Source organism: Protobothrops mucrosquamatus, unplaced genomic scaffold (assembly GCF_001527695.2).
Source record: "Protobothrops mucrosquamatus isolate PMUCROS unplaced genomic scaffold, P.Mucros_1.0 scaffold777, whole genome shotgun sequence".
NCBI lineage: Eukaryota > Metazoa > Chordata > Lepidosauria > Squamata > Viperidae > Protobothrops > Protobothrops mucrosquamatus.
In genome coordinates, this window is record NW_015387045.1 from 141,720 (window position 1) to 165,037 (window position 23,318).

The window sequence follows — 23,318 nt, forward strand, 5'->3', positions numbered from 1 at the left end:
GAGTCGAGAGTGCGGTTTAGCACCGCGGGCTGGATAATAATCCGCGCCGCCCTCGCTTCCTTTTTTTTGAGGCCGCGGCCGGCGAAGTCCGAGCCACCCTTCGGGGCGCCGAGAGAACGCGCCGTTTTTGGAAAGGGCGTTCCGGTGCTCCCTTGCCGAGCGAGCTCTGACCTACTCCCCTTTTCCCCCTCCGCGGTTTGGCCCTGGGTTTACATTGTGACCTAGGACGGTGTTGGTTCTGCAAGCAATGCCACAGCCCGTCATAAAAGTTTTATACGTAGTGCAGCAGGGGAGGGCCGGAGCCTGGCGCAGGAAAGGGGCCCTTAGCTAGGCGGCTGGCCTGCCTGACAACGCCGCCCGAGTTTGGCCCGAGTTCGCAGGAAGGGGCCTGTGGTGGCTCCGCGCCCAGCATGGGGGTGACCGTGGAGGCCCAGAGAGTTTATAAATATCCTTTCGAGCAGGTGGTGGCCAGCTATCTCCGCAAGGTAAAGCGGGGAGCGCGACGGTGCGCTCCTCCCCGAGCCCTGGTTCTCTGCAGCTTGGCGCGAGCGCGGCCAAGTCCCCGGTTCCCCGTCTCCGTTACTCGCCCTGCTCGTAAAAGGCCCGACGCTTGCAGCGGCACGTCCGCTGCCGAATCGCTGGGGGGGCGGGGGGGATGCTGCTTTTGCGTTGCACTCGAAAGAAAAGCCGCTCAGAGCCGTCGCCCGCCCGAAAGTATATACAGCTCAGCTGTTGGAGCTGGGAAAAATGGCGGCGGCGGCGCAGTCAAACGTCCTTCTTGTTTTTAAGTCGGTTTGCTCCAAAGCCCTTGTGTGCGCAGCCCTTTGACTGCGGCGAAACCAGCTTGTAAACGTCCTCGTCGAGTGTATCCGCCGCCTTTTTCTGTTTTTACCTCTTTGGATCGCGGCTCTCTGCTTCCCTGTCAGCTATCGCATCAAATGCGGTCAGCCTTGTTGCTTCTTTGCCTTTGAGGGTTTGGGGGGGGGGGGGGCGGAAAGAAAGTGCTCGCGAACTTTTGTGTGAGTTTGCGTGCTTTTTTCTTCCTCGGCGATTCCTGATGGCGGGATGCTCTTTGTTTTATGCGTGTTTTGCATTACCAAGTGGCTCTGTGTGCTTCGTTCTTTATACATTTTTCTGCCTTGGATAATTCCCAAAGATGGTTTAGTTTTATCGCATTTAAATCAAAGCTGGTGCATAAACGCTGTGTTGCTCATGCATGTCAGACTCTATTGGCTACAACCATATTAAAATGATGTACATAGAATAGTTTCCATTGTTACTGTATTCTCATCCAGCCATAGACCCCAACATAGGTGAACTAATTTAGAGAAGGCTATCTCTCAAAAATGAGAGGAATAATTAATTTTAAAAGTCAAAATCAAAAAATTTGAAATTAGACAGAAGCCAGATGATATCTATTTTAATTCGGGTAAGATTAGCATTATACTAGTTTTCTATATTTTGCAGGGATTTCCTTTCCTAAATTCTATTTAAGGGAGAGGCCCACAAAACATTGATTAACAATAGTTAAATTTACAAAACACAAAAACCTAAATTGGCCCCAATGTTCCAGGTTTGGTTGCAGTGATGGAAAATTAGAGAACTGTTAAAATCCATTTGTGGCCTTGGTTATTACGTAAGCTGTAAGCAATAACTCTAGAAAATGTTAGTTCATGAAAGAGGATAAATGTTAATCCTGCATATTGCATTTATTTTGGAGTTTGTCCTGATTTGTTCACATGCAGTGGCCAGATACGGCTTACAGAAAGTTGCTGTGTAATGTTTTGAGTTTCTTAGAACATTGGAACATTGTGGGAGAAACATAGACAATAGCACAGATACGGTAATTTAAAAACTGTTAAACCAGATTGAGGAAGATTCAGATAGAGAAATTCTTCCCTACATGGAACCCAAGTATTTTTTTTTCTTTCTCTTTTTCTGGAGAATTATATCCCTATTTGTTAAGTCCCAAAGGTGCTTTTTCAGGAGGCAACTGGATTTTCTTGTTTTTCTTTCTTTGAAGACATTTCGCTTCCAAGAAGCTTCTTCAGCTCTGACTGGATAGTGGGGAATGGAAGGATTTATATTCCTTATAGACAGCTGGTCAAGCTAACACAGTACGCACTGATGACTGGAGCAGAAATTAAAACGTACAACAGTATTGAAACTATGTAGTGCATCCCTTATTGAATATCATTTTAAGTACTTTTCATAATGCTTGAGTTGAGTTTATCATTAGACTTTTAGTTAAAATTGGCTTCTGGAATTTTTCACTGTCCTTTTAGCTAGTCATGATGTGTGCTGTGCTTCTGCTTTTTTCCTTAAATTTATAAACTGCAGAGTGAGATGGGAGTACATAAATAATTAAATCCTTGGATTTTTCATATTGATGGAAAAACTGTAAGGAGAGGATAACCAATGTAGTCATAGTCATCTGAACATAATTCTGTTTGAGAAGACTTTTGAAAACATTGTGTCTGGAAACTCCAATATATTCAGCATAACCAGATATTGTATATAGACGTATAAATAAGTTCTAACAATTTTTTGAACTGAAAAGCATCTTTAGAAAACGGCACTTCCTTTTTGCATTTATTGTGCTTCGGATTACAGTTTTAAAAGGGACATTTTTAAAGAGTGACATTCATTTCTTCCTAATGTGTGAATTTCTGATATTGGACATTCTTGTTTTCCTTTGTCTTTATATGAATAGGGATGCACAAGTTGTTTAATTATATAGATTGCATAATATGCTGACTTTATTGCCCTCTAGCTGTGAATTTTTAGAAATGAAACTGAAGTAAAAGAAATAATTACTACTTGCCTGACTGATATCTACTCATCATACTAAGATCAAATGACCTAGTTCAAAACTATTTCTGTTCTATTCAAGTTGAATAAAAGAATAGGTAATTTTTAAACAACAAGGCACCTTCAATTTTATGGAGCTTTGTAATTTAATTCAACTTCACAGGTAGCCCTATACATGTGAACTCTCTTTAGTTTCTATTGTTTGATTTTTATTGTAAGAAAATAGATATCTACAGGTGTTTCTAACAGTGTAATCTCACTGCACACTTTATTTTGAATTACATTCATTTAAAAATACAATCTTCTTACTGTCTCATACTCTAACACACACAATAGAATCACATCCAGTGATTTAATGTAATTTTGCCTTGTGTGTCTTATTAATTCCTCCATCTTCCTTTTAGGCATTGTTCAACTCATTGTTGTTAGTTTTGGTCATATTTTTCATTTTTTGAAAAGTCCATCATCTGCTCTCCAATATCTCATTTTAGTCTCCTAGCTCAGGGGTCCCCAACCCCTGGTCTGTGGACAGTATTGGGCATGCCGCGGCATGCCAGCAACCGGTCCGCACAAACAAGGAAAACCTCATCCACAGGATGCAGGCAGCACACAAAACCACATCCCCTTCGGTCCATGGAAAAACCTCTCCACATAACCAGTCCCTGGTGCCCAAAAGTTGGGGACCTCTGTCATAACTAAATCTTTTTCTCTCTCCCCCTTTCCCTGGTTTTTCATTGTCTATATTTAAGTATATGAAACATATATATCTATATACTACTAAAACAGAATGTCATAAAGCATTTCCCGTGGTCAACTGCTGATGTTTGATTATATAATACAGTTCAACATGGGCTGTGTTCTAGGCACATACATTTCTGAGTATCTCCCTGAATTTTTAAGAACTCTCCCAGTGCTTTAGAAGCTCTGCCATTGTTGAAGCCATTGAAGAATCTGGTAAGCAAATATCTCTGAAATGATGACTTTAACTGGGCAAAATGGGCAAAACTCAAATGGCTAACTTACAGAATCCGTCCAAAATCTGGGTCTTTTTCAATGCTGTCATAACTTTGAACAGTCATTAAAAATGGTTGTGAATCGAAGAGTACCCCTCTCTCTGTATCTAATCTAATCTAATCTAATCTAATCTAATCTAATCTAATCTAATCTAATCTAATCTATCTCATGAAAGCATATTCCACCTGCACAAAGCATTGAACTGGGGCAGTGTGCCTTAATTGTTACTTGCTTTTGACAAAAGTCACTTTTGTTGCCTGAAATGAAGCACGGTGGATGATGGTTGTTTAAAAGGGATACTGTGGCAGTCAACAGTTTACTCTGAAGGAGTGCTTTCCTTCAGGAAAAATATCCTTCTGCATATCTGAATAGTCTTGAGATAAGCCAGGAAATCATGTAATTCTCTTCTCTGCTTTATTTGTTTATGATATTTGTGTGTCCCAGATCTGCCAAATATTCCCACTATCTCCATATATGCATAAAAATAATCTGATCTGATTCTTATTTATTGAATTCATTTACACAGTTGACCACAAGATGGCATTAAATTGTTTTGAAGGCCCTGATCTAGTTAAAGAAGTTTGTGTATTTAGAAAATATTAACCTTGTGCACTGTTAAAGGTTTCCATTAAGGCTGCTGATCTATATTTTCATCTCTTCAAAACAAATATCTCTTCAACAGTGAAATATTCCATCATGCTACATGCCTCTTCCGTTTTCTTTTCCATTTTAATCTCCTGTTTTATATTTATATATAAATATATTTTTATTCAGTTATGACATTGTCAAACCATTAGTTGTATGTAACACTAGACAAATGGAAGTTCCCTCTTGCTTTCATTTAGTTTTTTCTATATAAATGTGATGTTGCATTTTACAGAAATCTACAACTAACCCAGTCTTGAAATGTTTACATCTCATTCAAAATAGTTGAGATGACAGGTTTAGATGAGTGGCAAACAGGATGAGACCATCCCCTTAAAAGTAATCAAGTGACTTAGATGCTCTTTTAAAGCAAGTAGTTTTCTGTGGATATCAAATGAGTCTTTCAGAAGTGAAAGGACTCCTTTTGTTTCAAGAACAGCTTTTGATTTCATAATGTGCTGCCTGGAGCACCTGGGAGGCAATGGGACCTGCAAGGCATGAGCCAAAAAAAAATTATTTCCCCCTTTTCACTGTTGTTTAAAGAGCACTACATCAGTCGTGTAGGTTTTCCAGAAACTCTTGAAGATAATAAATGTAAATCAGGGTAGTTTTAATAGGGTAAGCTGCAGTTTAAATTAAAAAAAAAAATCCAAATACGAATCACCATGTGTACAGTATATGCAGGAAAATCTCTGCCCACAACTTTGGTTTTCCAAGCTTAGTTTTATATTCTTTGGCTTTCTGATATGAGAAAATTAGAATGAGCGTGAGGTGTGTTTTTATGGACTGGCAATGAGAATCACTTAATTCTAGTCTGTTTTGCTTCCCTTTCTTTCAGTTTGGGACTGGGTTTAAGCATGTTCTGAGAAAAAGCCATACTTATATTAATTATTTTAAATTCTTAATAAACTTAATAAATGCCACATAAATTCCTGTCAATATTTTTTTTTACAAATTTCTAGGATGTTTTGCAGAGGTTGCATCTCACTTTCTATTCCATTGAACTTTTTGAATAAAATCTGTCTTGTGATTCTGTTTACTGTTTGAAGATTTTTTTTCACTGAGGAGTCAAGCTGAGAATATGAAAGAACCCTCTACACTTAATCTATAGAGAATTTCTCCATTTGACCAGTCAGTATACATTCCTGTTCAGTTTTCCTGTTCAGCTTACCTCAGCATAAAGACATAGATCTTATAACAGAGGGACATTAATGTGCAATGCAAAGCAAAAATCTACCTGATTTTGGAAGAAATTTCCTTTGCACATTTCTTGTGAAATTTGACTTGTATGTAATTTTGTTCATTTTCTTACCTATTATTTGAGGTAATAAGCTGTAATAGAAAGCAGTTGGGTTTTTCATGACATAGATCTGGTTTATGTCAAAGTTACAATATACTATAACTGCTAATTAAAATATCTCAACTCATCTCTCTGGAATGGCATACAAAATTTAAGTTACTTATGTTTTAATATGCGTCGGTAATGGAATCTGCTGTTTAGTGGAAGATTTATGCAAATGACTTTTTTGTTTCGCATGAATGGATCTTATAGATTGTAAGTTTCATTGATTATGTAATTACACTGTAACCTGCTATTTGAAAGAAATAAGCAGAATAGAAATGCCTGATTTAATTGCCATAAAGGAATGCTTAACACCCTCTTCTTCCGTTGAAACTTCCCTGCAATACCGATAGGAATGTATGTTATAGTTACTATTTTATTCTGAAAATTTACTTTTCATAGCATTTGTGATTACTAATATATACACATATATCTTAATTTTACCATTATGGTATATTCCATTTATTGCTACAACCTTAAGTGTAGTTTTACCATTCATAGTTCCATTTTGATTGGTTCCTTGTTTCCCCCCCTTATATAGTTGCTTGAATGTGTTCTACCATCTACTGGTATGTTTGTACATTTGTGCACTAGTTTACTGAAGTAAGATATCGTTTCATTTATTTTTTAAAAATGCATTGATTACAATAGTTGCATTATACTAATTTCTGAGCTCAGAAAGTATTTAACTTAAAAAGAATAGTTAAGATTCGAGGGAATAGTAACTGGACATGTATGAATCATTAAGATCTGACTTGAATTTGGGATTCAAAAGTAGCATAATTAAAATCTAAATTCAGGTTTCAAAGGCAACATACAGTAATTTTAACTGATTGGAGATTAGATTTAGAAAAGAAATGGACAATATGCTACTGTAGGGAAAAGTATCGTTGTGTGCAACTACTCTATTTAAAATATTTTTTTGGCAGAATGATGAAAATAGCAAGGATGTTATACTCTTTGAAGGACAATCATCTTGAAAAATTGGGTAGCTGCAAGGATTTGGTCATAACCTATTTTTGGAATATTCCCATAAAGAATATTCCCACTGCAGAGATAGCAGAATGAGGAAACAAGCTTCCAAAATGTCAGGCAAAGAATCTATTTAAAAATGGTGCTGAAATATTCCCTTCCCCCCCCCCCTCTCTTTTTCTCTTTCCAAGGCTCTGAGCAACTAACAACCAGAAACATAGGAAAAGAGCCTTCAATAAAAATAAAAAAACTTACCAAAAACAATCTCAACAGTATCATGAGGAAATAAAAAAAGGAAACAAAAAACCACAATGTGTCTGTTTCTGCATCCCAACATTCAAAGATGGCCTTCCCCAAATGTGAAAGCCAGATCTTCATTTCTCTCAATCAACCCAGAGGGGGGAAAGGTAGACTGCATCTCCATAGGGCTTTTCCCAAGGTGAAGGCAGCAATAAAAAAAATGCGCATTTCCAAGATCCTGTCAGATATTTACCAGGGGAGAATTGACCCTGTTTGATCAGTTTGGATGGGCAGATGATTGGGGGAGAAGACAGCCCTTAATTTGGACCAGAAAACCAGCACCTTGCACTTGGAAGCCAAGTGGCGGACAATTTTGCTCTTGATGCAGTAGGCCGGGTCACTTGAGGGTATCCAGAAACTTGTTGCTGTCCAAGCCACCAGTTTTTGTGACAGCTTCTGAATGCTTTCCAAAAGCAGCTCCATTTAGAATGCATTAATGATTATCCAAATGGGAGGTGACTAGGACATAAAGGATTGAGCAGGAATCGCTGCAAATGATACATAGGATGTAATTGCAGAAGTCCTCTTGGTCACAGGAGCTATCTGTTCCTCCAGCAGTTGCTCAGGAGGCCCATGAAATTGTAAATCACATCTGAATGGGGAACTACAGCCTTCTTCAGAGCCAAAGGAAGTGCTTTGCTAAAATTATTTGGCTTATAGACCCAAGGCCATTTTGTCTTGAGGGATCATGTCTGAGACTGGGTCAGCACTTTTATCGTGAATTTTTTTTAAAAAAATCTAGGAAGTGTTATTTTGTAAACTAGTAATTATGCTATAAAGATTTAGACAGGTCAGTATATAATACAGACTAACAGTAGTAATGCTATTTCAGGCACGGTTATACTACCTATAGCTACAGCATTACTATTTTTAACATTGTCATAGCATTTATGACACCCTTTTCATCATTTTTTTTCTTAGACATTAATTTTACAACAATTATTTTACTTCTGCTCTTTGTAACACTACATAACTATCATCCTCATACGGATTTTTAAAAGGCTCCTTCCAGCATTCTCACTGAAATTTCATCACAAATCATTTCATTACTTTTGTTTTTATTTCCAACCACTCTGCAGGACTCTAGCCCTCTTTGCTTACTTCCAAAACAATTTTTATTTCATTAAAATAATGAATTGTTTGCATTTTCTCTCTCTTTTAATTTTAGCTCTTTTTGACAACATGCTTTGCAACTATTGTTTCTTTCTGTGCACCTTGCAGTACACAATACATTTCTCTCATTATTTTGCAGAAATCTTATATGTGGTTTTTTTTCTCACCCACCACAATTTCACTTCATCAGTCCGGCAGCCATGCTTTTTCACACTTAGTTTAGACTGAATACCTGAATGGCACTCTGTAATGTATTTTTTTTTTTTACTTTGTTCCAGTTTTTCACATCATCTTTCTTAGATCTACTTTCTGTTCATTCTAATATATCTTCTAACACTTTTTCATTCAGAACTCATACTATCCCTGTCAGCAGTTTCATTCTACTTTCATCCTTTTTTCTTTTACTTCCTCCTTTCCCACTCTTAACACTAGAATAATGATCTGTCCCACAATCAGGATCTTGCTTCACTTTATAACCTTCACTAATTCTTTTCAATGAACAATTTTCTCATGAACAAATCTAATTTTTTAAGATTTATATTCAATTTTTTACCATGTGTATATATGACTATACTTATATTTAAACCATGTATTCAAAATACATGAAACTTACCTGTCGTTGTTCTATTTTATTCTTAGTTCTCTGAATGGCACAATCACTTTTACTATAATCTTATTTCCATCCATCCATTCATCTCCAAAAATATTTCCCCGCTGGATTGCTTTCATTCAGAATGTTGTATGATTTTCTCCCATATTTGGCTTTTCATTAGCACTATTCACTGTAATGAGCTGTCAGCAACCTATGGATTCATACTTTCACATGAAGCCAGAACAACACTGACATCAATTAATACTTTTGACATATATTTTAACACTTTCCCTCATAATTAAATAATCACTTCCTTGCACATTTTCATTAGCTCTGCTCTGTAGTTTCAAGCTGTCCACAATCAAATCTTTAACATCCTTTCCCAAGTGCTAATTTGTTTGTAGGAAAGCACATTTCTAACTCTAAATTATCACTTCATTGAAGTTGGGGGTATGAAACCAGTTTGAACTCATGAGCATGTGTAAGATGTGGAGAATGTGTTGTTGCATATATTATACAACAACAGTTTTTGAAAGATTTGTTCTCTGCTAGTCAGTTTGCAGTCCCACCCTCATCTAGCCCAGCAGTTAGACCAAAGGAAGGAATAAATCGCAAAAGATACAGAAATATGGGGAAAAGATATTAAACCACACATATTACCCCATGATATAAAGAGATGGTTGCTCAGAAAGGGACTGAGTTACTTGGCAATAAATTCACAGATTTTCTGGAGGAATATTTAAACTAAACGGGTACAGTGAGTTAATTGATACAGAACATCCTTGTCCCTGGCAATCTAAAAATTATAGGTTATCAGTGCATGTAACATAGATGTGTGTGTGGACAAGAATATCACCTTGTCAAGCAAAATCAAGCTTTTAATAGCGAGTGCCACACAAAGTGCACTGACCAAACAGGTGGTAAGAAAATAGGGGAACTCAGGCATCACACAGGTTGTGTAGAAAGTAAACAGGGTCAGTCATAAAGGACTCAAATGTCTATACACCAATGCACAGGGTATGAACAGTAAACAAGGTGAACTAGAAATTCAGGTTAATAAGGGCAGATGTGATATTGTTGTCATTACGGAAACGTGGGATGAAACCCACATGGAACACACAGCTAGAGGGATTTAAATTATTTAAAAGAAACAGACCAAATAAAAGAGGTGGTGGAGTTGCTCTCTATATAAGAAATAACTACATCTCTACAGAAATAGCACAACAATGATGAAAACTGTCTTGAATGCATTTGGGTCAATATAAAGGGGAAAATGACATTGCCATCGGTGTATATTATAGGCCACCCAACCAAACAGAGGAAATAGATGAACCTTTTGCTAGTCAGCTAACTAAGGTATGTAGGAAGCATATCACTATAATAATATGGGACTTTACCCTGACATCAACTGGGAGACAAACTCTGCACCAAGTGGAAGATCAAACAGATTCCTGACTAACCTAGCAGACAACTTTGTCTCCCCAAAAGTAGAGAAGGGAACTAGGGGATTAGCCATATTGGATCTAATTCTCACTAACAGAGATGAAATGATAGAAGGTATTGAAGCCACAGGAACCTTGGGGGGAAGTGATCATGCAATATTGGAATTCAACATTATGGAAGCACAAGCAGTAGAACACAGTCAAACTAGAGTCTTGGACTTTAAGAGAGCTAATTTCAATAAACTTAGAGCTTGGGAAGGATTCCATGGATGAGAATCCTCCAAGGGAAAACAACTCAAGAGGCTTGGGAAATTTTGAAAAGTGAGATAATAAAATCCCAGTCTAGCATAATACCAACAAAGAAGAAAAATAACAGCTCTCAAAAGAAACCAGCATGGCTGTATAAAGAACTCTCTGATAAATTGAAAGATAAAAAGGACAAGTATAAAAAGTGGAAAGAAGGGCACATAACTAAGGCAAAATACCAGCAATAGCCCAAGCCTGCAAAGATGAAGTGAGGAAAGCTAATGCTCAAAATGAACTAAAGCTTGCGACCAAAGTCAAAAATAAAAAAAAGCTTTTTTCAACATGTAAAAAACAAGAAAAAAGTTAAGGAAATGATTAGTCCATTAGTGGGGGAAAATTGCAAGAAGGTGACAAGCAACAGGGAGAAAGCAGAACTATTTAACTCATTTTTTGCATCTGTCTTTACACAAAGGAAAAATCAGTCCAACCTATCAAAAACAGTACCATAAAAAACAGATTAGAAACACAAGATAGGCAAGAAAATGATAAGTGAGCACCTGTCCAGCCTAGACGAGTTCAAATCACCAGGACAGATGGATTACACCCCAAGGTTCTCAAGGAACTGGCATATGTGATCTCAGAACCACTGAAAAATATCTTTCAAAGATCCTGGAGCACTGGGGAACTACCAGAGGACTGGAAAAGAGCTGATGTAGTTCCTATCTTCAAAAAAGGGAAAAATATAGATCCATGAAATTACAGACCTATCAGCTTGACCTCAATACTGGAAAGATTCTGGAAAAGATAAACAACGAATCAGGAACACCTAGAGGCAAACAAAGTCGTTACTAAAAGCCAACATGGGTTTGTCAAAAACATCATGCCAGACAAATCTTATTGCATTCTTTGACCAAGTGACAAAATTAGTGGACCAGAGGAATGCTGTGGATATAATTTACTTGGACTTCACTAAGGCATTTGATAAAGTAGATCAAAACCTATTACTTGATAAGAAAAATGTGGGTTAGACAGCATCACCACCAGATGGATTCGTAGCTGGCTGACCGGCTGTACTCAGCGTGTGGTCCTCAATGGAACTGCATCTACATGGAGGGAAGTGTGTAGTGGGGTGCCCCAGGGCTCTTCAACACTTTCATCAATGATTTGGACAGAATAGATGGGGAATTCATCGACACCAAACTGGCAAGAATAGCCAACACTCCAGAAGACAGGCTTAAGATACAGGAGGATCTGGACAGACTTGAACACTGGACGCTATCTAATAAAATGAAATTCAATGGTGAAAAAAGTAAGATTCTACATTTAGGCAAGAAAAACCAAATGTTCAGGTATAGTATAGGTGGTACCTTGCTCAGTAATAGTAACTGTGAGAGGGATCTCGGAATCCTAGTGGACAATCACTTAAATATGAGCCAGCAGTGTGCTGCAGCTGCCAAAAAAGCCAACACAGTGCTAGGCTGCATTAATGGGGATAGAATCAAGATCATGTGAAGTATTAATACCACTTTACAATACCTTGGTAAGGCCACACTTGGAATACTGCATCCAGTTTTGGTCACCACGATGTAAAAAAGATGTTGAGACTCTAGAAAGAGTACAGAGAAGAGCAACAAAGATGATTAGAGGACTGGAGGCTAAAACATACAAAGAACGATTGCTGGAATTGGGTATGTATAGTTTACTGAAGAGGGGGGACATGATAGCAGTATTCCAATATCTCAGGGGTTGCCACAAAGAAGAGGGAGTCATGCTATTCTCCAAAACACTTGAAGGCAGGACAAGAAGCAACGGATGGAAACCAATCAAGGAGAGAAGCAACCTAGAACTAAGGAGAAACTTCCTGACAGAACAATTAACCAGTGGAACAACCTGCCTACAGAAGCGGTGATTGCTCCAACACTGGAAGTTTTTAAGAAGAGACTGGACAGCCATTTCTCTGAAATGGTATAGGGTTTCCTGCCTTGAGTAGGAGGTTGGACTAGATGACCTCCAAGGTCCCTTCCAACTATTATTATTATTATTATTATTATTATTATTATTATTATTATTATTATTATTATTATATAATGATAATTTGAAGTGTTAGCATTGCTAGGGCAGAATTTCGAGGATGGAACCCAGGTCAGCATTTTCAGAGAATAGATCAGAATAAAAAAAAAAATCAAAATATTCCAGTTTTAAAGCATTCACCTAAACACACAAGGATTTAAAAATGAGCAAAAGAAGGGCCTTGGGGATCCATCCTCCTGTTTTCTCTAGCCTCCATATATTTAGACAGAGGGCTAAAAAATTACCCTTTTGTTTGCTAGAATTCAAGTACAGCTGCCTGTTTGATTTGAAACCCCAAGTGTAGCATGCTTTGGAAATATTTGTACAGCTGAACATGGTAGATAGGCAAAGTAGGGGCAATGATAGTGTGCACTCTCCACCCTTTATCCATTTTTAAGCTCTTTTGGGTGTGGTATTGATGAAGAAATTTCTGCTGCATCCATACCAAGCCTTCTCATATCATCTTAATATAGCGCATTACCTCATCCTACCCAATTTTTTTGTTGGGAAGACTTTTGTATTCACTTTAAATAAGTAAGCTGTATTGACCTATGTGGTTCTTCTGAGTACAGGTGGTCCTCAAATTACAACAGTTCGTTTAGTGATTGTTCAAAGTTAACAACAGACTGAAAAAAGTGACTTAAGATTATTTTTCACACTTAACAATCATTTCAGCATCCCCATGGTCACGTGATCAAAATTCAGACGCTTGACAACTGACTCACATTTATGACGGTTGCAGTGTCCCAGGGTCATGTGATCCCCTTTGCAACCTTCCTACAAGCAAAGTCAATAGGGAAGCCAGATTCACTTAACAACGGTATCATTAATTTAAAAACTGCAGTGATTCACTTAATAGCTGTGGCATGAAAGATTGTAAAATGAGGCAAAATTCATTTGACACATGTCTCATTTAGCAACAGAAATTTTGGGCTCAATTGTCATCATAGGTTGAGACCTACCTGTACTGTATATGAATATTGGATTGCACTGCCATGCAGCTAATTACTAAAATTCACTAATAAAAAGTATTGTAGCGTGGCGTGTAATACTTTGAGTTTAAATTGTGTTGTTTGAAATGATTTATTTTGGCAACTTTGGAAGCCTTGAGCTCAGAAAGGCTCTCTGAATGAACCCAAATAGCAATATCTTACTCAAAATGGTTTTTTTAACATTTGAAACAGTTAAAATTCAGAACAGATTGATTGATATGTGCCATCAAGTCCTTTTCAACTCCTAGTGACCACATAGATAGATTTTCTCCATGACAATCCATTTCCAATCTGTTCAGTCAAGTCTCCCACTGTAACTGAGTCAGAACATTTTGGTGTTTTTCTTGATTTTGGTTCCCATATATATTTCTTAATTAATCAACAGTCACAGCAAATTTATTGGCATAAATTAAGATTCCTTGTCCAACTGTTGAGAAATAAAAAAAAAGTGTTTAACAGAATAATAGAGTTGGAAAGGAACTTGGAAGTCTTCCAGTCCAAACCCCTGCTAAAGCAGGAGACCTTATAATCAGTTCACACAAATGTTTTTGTCCAATCTCTTCTTAAAAACCTCCAGTGTTGGAGCACCCACAACTTCTGGAGGCAAGCCATTCCACTGATTAATTGTTAATTAATTAATTAAAAATTTATAGGTTTGGTAAGTAGTTTGGGGATTTTTTTTTCTATTGCATAATAATTTCTGATGTCTACACTTTGCATTTTTCTCTAGTATCCCAGTCCCATGGAGAAAAATGTTATTGCTGTAAAAACAATAGAAGAGAAGACAGGTAAGCATTTTAAAAATGTGCAGCTCTGCCATACTTAGCCTTGATTCTGTAATCTGTGCTCTAGAAAATTATTGTTTAAATTACTGCAATATGTTGTATATTGAGCTGCCCTTGTGAATGATCTGAAAACTTCCAAGTAGTCCAAAATACAGCAGCAGGAATACTGATTAGACTTGGGCATTGTGAAAATATTAGGTCAATTTTCTGTATGCTTCTTTGGCTCTCAGTTCATTGCAATTCTCATTCAAGTGCTAATATTAATCTATAAAGCCCTTTAGGGCATGAGACCATGTTATCAGAAGAATGTTTATTTATTTACCTGCATTTATTTGAATTATAAGCCACCCAACTCCAATGGACTCTTCCTAGAAGTTTCTACCTGTGCCCTGAGCTGATCTTCAGATAGCCCTACATACACCTCTATAAACACACACACCTGAGAAGTAAAAGCTTTACTTAGAGTTTAGTAAATCTAGGCAGTGACAAGCAGAGCTTTTGTGAAAATGCACACACAAAGCAGCAAAACCTCAAATTCCCAGACTGTTTGCCTACAATGAGCTCTGAAGAGCCAGAGTGCAAAGTGGGGAGCAGAAACAGGTTATAATCCAGAAATCTAAAAAAACTCAAATACGTCTCTGCAGATCCTCGTTCCAAGAAATGGAGTTGTCTCAGGCAACAGGCTCTGGGATGCAAATGCATAGTGTTTCAGCAAGCAGAAGTTATTCTCAACAGAATTGCCAAACAATGATGGCTCTTAAATGGATCCTGCGTGAGTGTTATCAAGCCATCAAGAAATGCCCTTTCCATGGAAGGAGTGAGACTGATCTGTTCTCCTTGCACACAGTTCAGCATGTTCTAGGGCAGTGATGGTGAACCTTTTAGAGACTGAGTGCCCAAACTGCAACCCAAAACCCACATGCATCGTCGAGTGCCGGGTGGGTGTGGCCCATTGGGTGGGCATGGCTGCGGTGGTAACGGCAGACTGGGTGGGACTAAAAAGTTAAATCAATCAATTCCAACTTTGCAAGATCTTTTTTTCCCCGCGATAAGTTGAAATTGACTGATTGAACCTTTTTTTTTTGGCACATGGTGGCAGAGACCTAAAGCGAAAAGGTTTTACAAAACCCAGCTGAAGGGCTAGGACTGGGGCGACGGCATGCGTGCCCACAGAGGGGGCTCTGAGTGCCGCCTCTGGCACCCGTGCCATAGGTTCGCCACCACTGTTCTAGGGCTAGGAGGAGATGTGCAATCCAGCTCTCATCTTCCAGCTGACTGGAATGTTCCTCATTCATGTCAGCCTTGGGTGCTTAGTTCAAGGCTTTTCAACCAGTGGTACGGGTACCACCTGTGGTACCCTGGCACCTGGCAGGTGGTACGCGACCATCCTAGAAAAGTGGTAGCAGGGGAGGGGAATGAGCTGAACCCGTGGCAGCACCGCACAAGCCTGAGCGAGAGATGGCTGGAGCTGCAGGGCTGTCAGGGCTCAGTGGAAGCGCCAGGATCAGTGCCAGGGTCCAGCTGGAACTCGGCGCTGATCCTGGCGTTTCTGCTGAGCCCAGAAGAAGCGCTGATCAGCTGGAATGTTGCAGCCTCTCCAGGGTCTTGTGATTTACATTCAGATGCTTGGCAACTGATTCATATTTATGATGGTCACAGTGTCCCAGGGTCATGTGGAGTAACCAAAACCTGCTGCAACCACCCAGCAGACGGGGGGGGGGGAATAAAAACCAAACATCCCCCCACCCCACCCCCGCTGCCAATCCTCAACAGAAATGCTCACAACAATGAAAACCTCGGACAGGAGGAAGAGCGCCACCGGGCGGGCAGGCAGGCAGGTGTCTTGCTTGGCACTTTTTTCAGTGCCATTGTAACTTCGAACAGTCACTAAGCGAACTGTTGTAAGTCGAGGACTACTTGTACTTCATCACTTTTTTCCTTTTGTGGGGGGGTCATCCAGTTTTTGACACCTTGCTAGGCGATTGGTGGTACTCGGAGGTTGCCATATCCTAAAAGTGGTACAATGGGTGAAAAGGTTGAAAAGCCCTGGCTTAGTTGCTAGGCTTCCTTTAAGGCTAATATTTGTCCTGAGCATCTTGAGCAGCTTCCTTCATTTCAGATTTTACTGAGTCTGAGCTGGCCATCAACAAATGGTCACCAGGCTGAAGCCTTTTCCTTAGCAGCCCCCATGACGCTGGTGCTGATTTTACTGCCTTTTTGGCGCCAAGCATTAATGCTCTCAACCTTTTAATATATTCATGTTAATTTTAAATTTACATGTTGCATTGAAATGTTTTTAATAATTGGATGGCTGTTTTAATTTTTATTGTGTATTTTAATTCAGCTTAATTGTAATTTTTATATTGCAATTTTAATGCAACTGCCCTGCAAAACTCAGTTTTGAAAAGCCACATAAAAAAGATTAAAATAAGTAAAACAGATTTACTTTCTTCTTTGTTTAAAATGATCAGGAAAATGTTAATTTCATGTAACTGAGAACACATTCAGAAGTATTCAAGAATGCCTATTTAATTTTCATCCACTAATAGAAATAAACATAGAACTCTATAGAAAATGAATCTTTTGCTGTTGAATTTATTGCCTTTAATTAGTTTAAGAATATTTATGAGGCAATGCATACTGTAATAGTGACATGGTATTTTTACATAGAAATGTACAAGATACTTTGACATGATAGTCATTTACATCTGTTCCAGTTAGATCTCTGGTCTAATTTTGGAAATGAAACTTCTGTAGCTTTCTGGGTGGATGGTCTGTGTTAATAGGCTGGATTGGAGAATGAGTATGGTGCTATAAGTTGTCCTAGATCTTTTAGCAGGATGCGTAATCATCAGCCATGTGGTCTTTTGCACTATTTTTTTCAGTGATGCAATTAACAGATTAGCAGAGTTGGAAAAGACCTTGGAGGTCTTCTAGTTCAACCCCCTGCTCAAGCAGGAGTCCTTATAACCAGTTCACACAAATGGCTATCCAATCTCTTCTTAAAAACCTCCAGTGATGGAGCACCCAGAACTTCTGAAGTCAAGCCATTCCACTAGCTTATTGTTCTCAGATATACTATGTCCACAGCATTTCGCTGATCCACTAATTTAGTCACTTTGCCAAAGAATTAAATAAGATTTGTTTGGCATTATCTGTTTTTGACAAACTCATGTTGGCTTCTGGTTATAACTTTGCTTGCTTCTAGGTGTTTGCAAATATGTTGCTTGATTATCTTTTCCAGGATCTTCCCAGATATTGATGTCAGGCTGATTGGTCTATACTTTCCTGGATCTGTCCCCCCCCATTTTTAAGATAGGAACCACATCAACTCTTTTCCAATCCTCAGGTAGTTCCCCGGTACTCCAGGATCTTTGAAAGATATGGTACAATGATTCTGAGATCACTTCTGCCAGCTTCTTCAGAACCCTGAGATGTAATCCATTAGATCAGGGGTCTTCAAACTTGGCCCTTTTATGACTTGTGGACTTCAATTCCCAGAATTCCTCAGCCAGCATGCCTAGCTGAGGAATTCTGGGAGTTGAAGTCCACAAGTCATAAAAGGGCCAATTTTGAAGACCCCTGTATTAGATCCTGGTGATTTGAACTTGTCTAGAGTGGAGAGGTATTCTCTTACCATTTTCTTGCTTATTTTAATTTAAATTCCTAGTCTGTCTTTGTTCTGTTTTTGATAGGTTAGGCTATTTTTTTTCTTTTTGAATGAAGATAGATGCAAAGAAAGAATTAAGCAGCTCTGCTTTCTCCTTACTGTCCATCACTTCCTTTCCATCTTCCATTAGTGGACCAATTGTTTCATTGACTTTTTTTCTTGTTTTTTATATGTTGAAGGAAACTTGTTTTTATTATCTTTGATTTTTGTTACAAGTTTTAGTTCATTATGAGCCTTAGTTTTCCTAAATTCCATTCTGGCAATTGAAAAATACTTTCAGGATTTACAGAACACCCAAACCTTTGGACTTTATTTTTAATCAGAATATGCTTGCTTGTCTTTACCCTGTACAGTTCCTTATGATGCTGTGTCTATAGTTTTTGATAGTCTAGAGTTTTTAGACAAAGTTAATCAATGTTTGTCCTTCCTGCTTCCTAGCTAACTAATGGTTCTTTGTCCTTTGTGTTCATTTACAGTTTACAATTTACCCACCTCCTTTGCATGCATCTAACAAAATATTTTCACCTCCTTTTCCAAAAGAAAAAGCTTGTTATAATCATACCTCATCAACCATGCATTTATCTATTCTTGGTAATTTTACAAAGATACATGCAAGGTACTTCTAAGTGTGTCATGTAACTTTAAAAAAAATAAACTTTAAAAATCCCAAAGTAGCATAAATGTTTGTAAAACTCTAGGTAAAATAATATATTTTGATCACTCTTCTGTTATGTGTATGTGGGCGGGGGGGAGGCAAAGTCAACCAATCATAGTTTGTTTTACAGTATTTATTAACTTGTATCTAGTAGTCTGTGCGAAAAATAAATCATTTTGTCCGGCTTAGATGAGCTAAACAATGTGAATGTTTTGTGTGTTTTAGCTCTTTGGTGACAAAGAACTAAACTGGCATTCAAAGCTCCCTGCATAGTTGCAACTGGGACAGCATAGTATTAAAGCTGTAAACAAACACCATTCTGCTTGGTCGAGGAATGGAAGGAGAGCAAGCTATAAAAATGCATACATAAATAGCATGATAACAAGATGCTAAGCCTCTATGGGCAAGGAAGGGAGAAAGTGATTGAAAATTGGTCTACCTTGGATTCAATTAGAAATGAAATAAGCTGAAATTGGGCCAGACAGTATGTCGAGAAATTATTGTTATGGGGGAAAAAAACCCCACATCTCTCATCATTTGAAGCACCATTGCTTGGGAAGGCTGATGTATTCACTTAACAAAAGTAAACTGCATTGAGTTCTGTGGTTCTTTAGAGTGAACATGGATAGGATTGCACTGCCAGCTAATTACTAAAATTCACTAATTAGTAAATTTCTTGTACTGTTGGGTTCTTGTACAGGTAATCCTCAATTAGCAACTGCCTCATTTAATGACTATTTGAAATTATGACCTTCACAGGTCTGTAAAGGAAAGGAAAGCTAAAGTACAGTTGTAGTTTCATTTAGTCACCTCTTTGCTTAATTTGCAAAGTCCCAATTGTAGTCACTAAATGAGAACCACCTACATTCCTTTGAGTTTAAATTGTTCCATTTGAAATAATCTGTTTCAGCAATTTAGGAAAATTCTTGAGGTAAAAAATGCTCACGAGTTGCAGAAGGGTGGCTGAAGTTCTAAGAGATACAGCAGTGCTGTTAAAGCTATGGATATCAAAGAAAAACTGGCTATTTTTAAGGGGAAAATGATGTGAAAGGGAGGCACATATATTTGGTTAAAAATAATTTCTGGATCATAAAAATTATCATTTGATAGTCATTCAAATGACAGATACTGAGTGGACATATTTAGTGCCTTAGCCTTTTATGGATCCTGGTCTCAAAATATAAGAGACATATGCAGTGGTGGGATTCAGCAGGTTTGCACCAGTTCGGCAGAACCGGTAGCTAATTTTTTGTTGCCCAGACCCAGAATGGACTTCTGGAAGCGGCATCCACATAGAGAATCGGTTGTTCACATATTTGAATCCTACCACTGGATATATGACGACAATTGTTTCACCTGCAACATGTGATTTACAGGTTAAATGACTTAGACCAGAGATGAGGCATCAGTAGATTTTTCAGATGGTGCTGGAATGCAGACTTTGGCATCTCTCACCAATAACCCTACTGGCTAAGGTTCCTCACTCAGCCTATTTAGAGGGCTGAGAAATAGAACTGAATAGACATAATCCTTTGTTTTTTGGCTCTGTAGTTTTCCTACCATTTGGGTAAACATTGACTTGAGGTGCAGTTGAGTGAGAAGAAAATCAAGTTTTCTGTCAATTTCTACCTGTCCTCCACTGTACTGAGCTGACATATCCTTGGAAGCTTTAGAGATAAAAACCTGTTTCATTGTCTACCTGCCTGGACCACCAGTTTTCTATTTATTTTTCTGTCCTGTAATACCTCTCCTCTTTCCTTGAGACTACATTCTGATCAGATTTGAGATGGACTGCTAGGTGTTACCAACCCATCTTGATAAGAAGGAAAATATTAACATACGTACATATAAAAGTCTTCTCTTCAGTTGGCAGAAAGTATTTAATTGCTAGTCCCTGGCAGTTATAATGTAGTATTTGATATTTTGCAGCAGTAAGTAAAATGGAGCTTTATAATTTTGTTCAGCTATGCATAAGCATCCCAATCAGTTTCATATATTTTATGACTACTGCATACCTGCTGAAAATTAATGCTGGAGCAGAAATATAAGCAAGTTCAGGATTGTGAGAAAATTCCTTTGAGCAATTTTTTTAGGATAAAAGGTGAATCCCGTGGCAATCTCTGGTTGCTGTCAAAAGGGATAATTAATTCCTTAGTTCTGTGATTAATTTCTGTGGTTCAGAATAAATTAGCAATAATCATCATCTGTGAAGTGTATCAATTATGTCTTCTTTTTCTATTACTCAAACTCTGCAAGCATCTTTGTTTTAAAAGCTCTTAGTTTTTTTTTTAAAATCACAGATTTATTCAGCTATTGTTCCTTGTCCCTAAATGACTGCTCCAATTCTCCCAGCTCCCCCCAAGAACTGCCTTCTTATCCAATGTGGCTGTCAGATTGGGGTCACAGAGGTAGAAATGTCATGTCTGCAGGAAAAAAGGATCTCATTACAGTAGAGTTACTAGTACAAAATACACTAAAAGGATCTGCATCTACAATACAAATACTAGTCAGGAAATGAGTAATTACTACTTCTGGGAAGAACTGTAGAACCAAGATTGGTCATTCCAACAACTTAGTATCCAACTGTTGCCTTACGTGTTTGTTTATTAAGGAAATAATCTGATGGAAAGGATACCAAGTTATTTTTCAAAATATTTAAAATTTGTATTCGCCATTGCATGCAATTTTAATACACTTTTTTTTCCTTTGGAAATAATCAGCATATGACTCCTTGTAAATATGCCAAGTGGGAAATCCGTATATAGTGCCACTACGTCTATTTAAAATTTACTGCAGCATGCTGTTTCCCAGGAAGAAATATTCAGATAAGGTTTCAGAGAGAGTTGCCTTTTCTGAAGAGCAAGAAATGGCCTTGCTCCAGGCTATTTGCCCACCCAAGTTATCAAATAACATATTTCTGAAGCTTATGGACTTAATCAGGAATCATTAAAAATTAAAATGCAAATTGATTTTAGAAGCCAGTCACGTTTGCATTGTAGGTCAATACCTATAATTCGAGAAAGAGGCTGTGCTTTAGTTTTCAGAAAGGAGCTTTATTCTTGTCACTGATTCAGTTCGGAGCAAAAATAAATGTTTGTTGTCCAAGAAAATTGCTTTAGACTTCAAACATTGGCATTGCTAGATGGCAGAGAGGTAGTTTATGCTCTTAGGAAGTACTTTAGAATGCAGAGTGAGAAGAATGAGCTGTTTTTGCTCTGAAGTGCTGACCCAGGAAGATACTTGAAGCTTGTAACTAGCAATATAAATGCCTCCAAAATTAACTCCCTGATTGCTATTTGCCAAAATTTACTGCGATTTCAATGCAGTTCCAGGAAATTCTAAAAAGTTAGAATTTAACATTGTATTTTATGCTATGTTATTACCATAGCATAAAATGGTAGATTTAAATCAGTTGTTCCAGAACTACTAGGCAGGGTTGTTGGCATAAAATTCTTACTAGATTACCACACTGCAATATTCTTTGAGTGCTAAAGCAGGAAACTAAATCCCTTTATGGCTTCCAAGACTTCCTGCTGATATTGTTTGATTTTGTTTGTTACTCTGAAAACTTGTTCTTTTATTATCAGACTTGTCTACAGGAGTCATATATCGGAGAAGGATTGCAACATGCCAAAATGTAATTCCATACATTTTAAGAAAGGTAACTAAGTTCAGTCTATTGAAATTCATTATAAAAGTGATATAAGCAAACTACGCTTTTGTTCAAAATTCATTAGTTTAACTTTTCGGAGTTACAATTGACAGCATTTAAAATCCGACTTTGTGTCTTAGAGATGAGATAACTGATATTCAAAGTTCTTATCTCAAAATGTGGATTTGTAGAACAATCAAAGCAACATTTTTACAAGATAGGCAATCTAGCTCTAGAATCAAAGTAGGATGGCGATTCTTGTTTTAAGCTTCTTATATCTTCAACTTTCAAATTAAATTACAATATTTATAATATATATTCTGCTATGTACCATGCAACTTTGTAAAATGCTTTTTTAATCTTACATATTGAAAATATAATAATTCAGTTTTACCACATTTCTTTTTACTCTTTCCATGCCTCATCTAGATGGGAAAGCATAAAATTTACAGGTACCAAAGACAATGAAAAATAAACCCAAATGTTTTGAGTAATTATGTCTTGTGTACAAACAGTTGATGCTTTTCTTTTGTTACATTTAAGTGGACTTAAAAGACAAATAAAATGACACACATAAAGTTAATGCTTTGCTTTAAAATGTTGCAATTGGCAACATTTAACAAATTACTAAGCAATGAAAATAACCAATAAAAGCTTGCATGTTTATCAGATGTCAGTGTTTTGTCTGTAGTTACATGTTACTGATAGATATTAGCCTTAATATAATTATTAATGATTTTAAAAGAATGAAATTATTTACTAATGTACGTAATCTGATCTTTTTTCCCCACACTCCATTTATTGACCATTGTAAATGTTACATCTGGCAGATTAGTATCCTGAAAATATCAGAAGTCTACTTAGAAGAGGAGTCGTGGCTTAATATGCAAGAAAGAATGATGTCTATGAAGAGTCACTGTCTTACGTGGACAGAGTATGCTACCCTAAAAGAAGAATCAGTCTTCAGAGAAAGCTCTGAAAATCCGAATTGGTAAGGTGTAGTAGATTCATTTATTG

At 37.6% G+C, this 23,318-nt stretch overlaps 1 protein-coding gene across 1 annotated transcript in view; it reads left to right on the top strand.

Moving 5' to 3' along the window:
- The first annotated feature begins 317 nt into the window (after positions 1 to 317).
- The window catches only part of PRELID2 (PRELI domain containing 2), a 39,199-nt gene continuing 16,198 nt past the window's right edge, over positions 318 to 23,318 (top strand). Inside the window, exons 1-4 of the mRNA XM_015818666.1 lie at positions 318 to 485; positions 14,270 to 14,327; positions 22,237 to 22,310; positions 23,132 to 23,292. Coding sequence (XP_015674152.1) covers positions 411 to 485; positions 14,270 to 14,327; positions 22,237 to 22,310; positions 23,132 to 23,292 — 368 coding nt within the window. The 5' untranslated portion in view covers positions 318 to 410. The remainder of the gene's footprint in view (positions 486 to 14,269; positions 14,328 to 22,236; positions 22,311 to 23,131; positions 23,293 to 23,318) is intronic.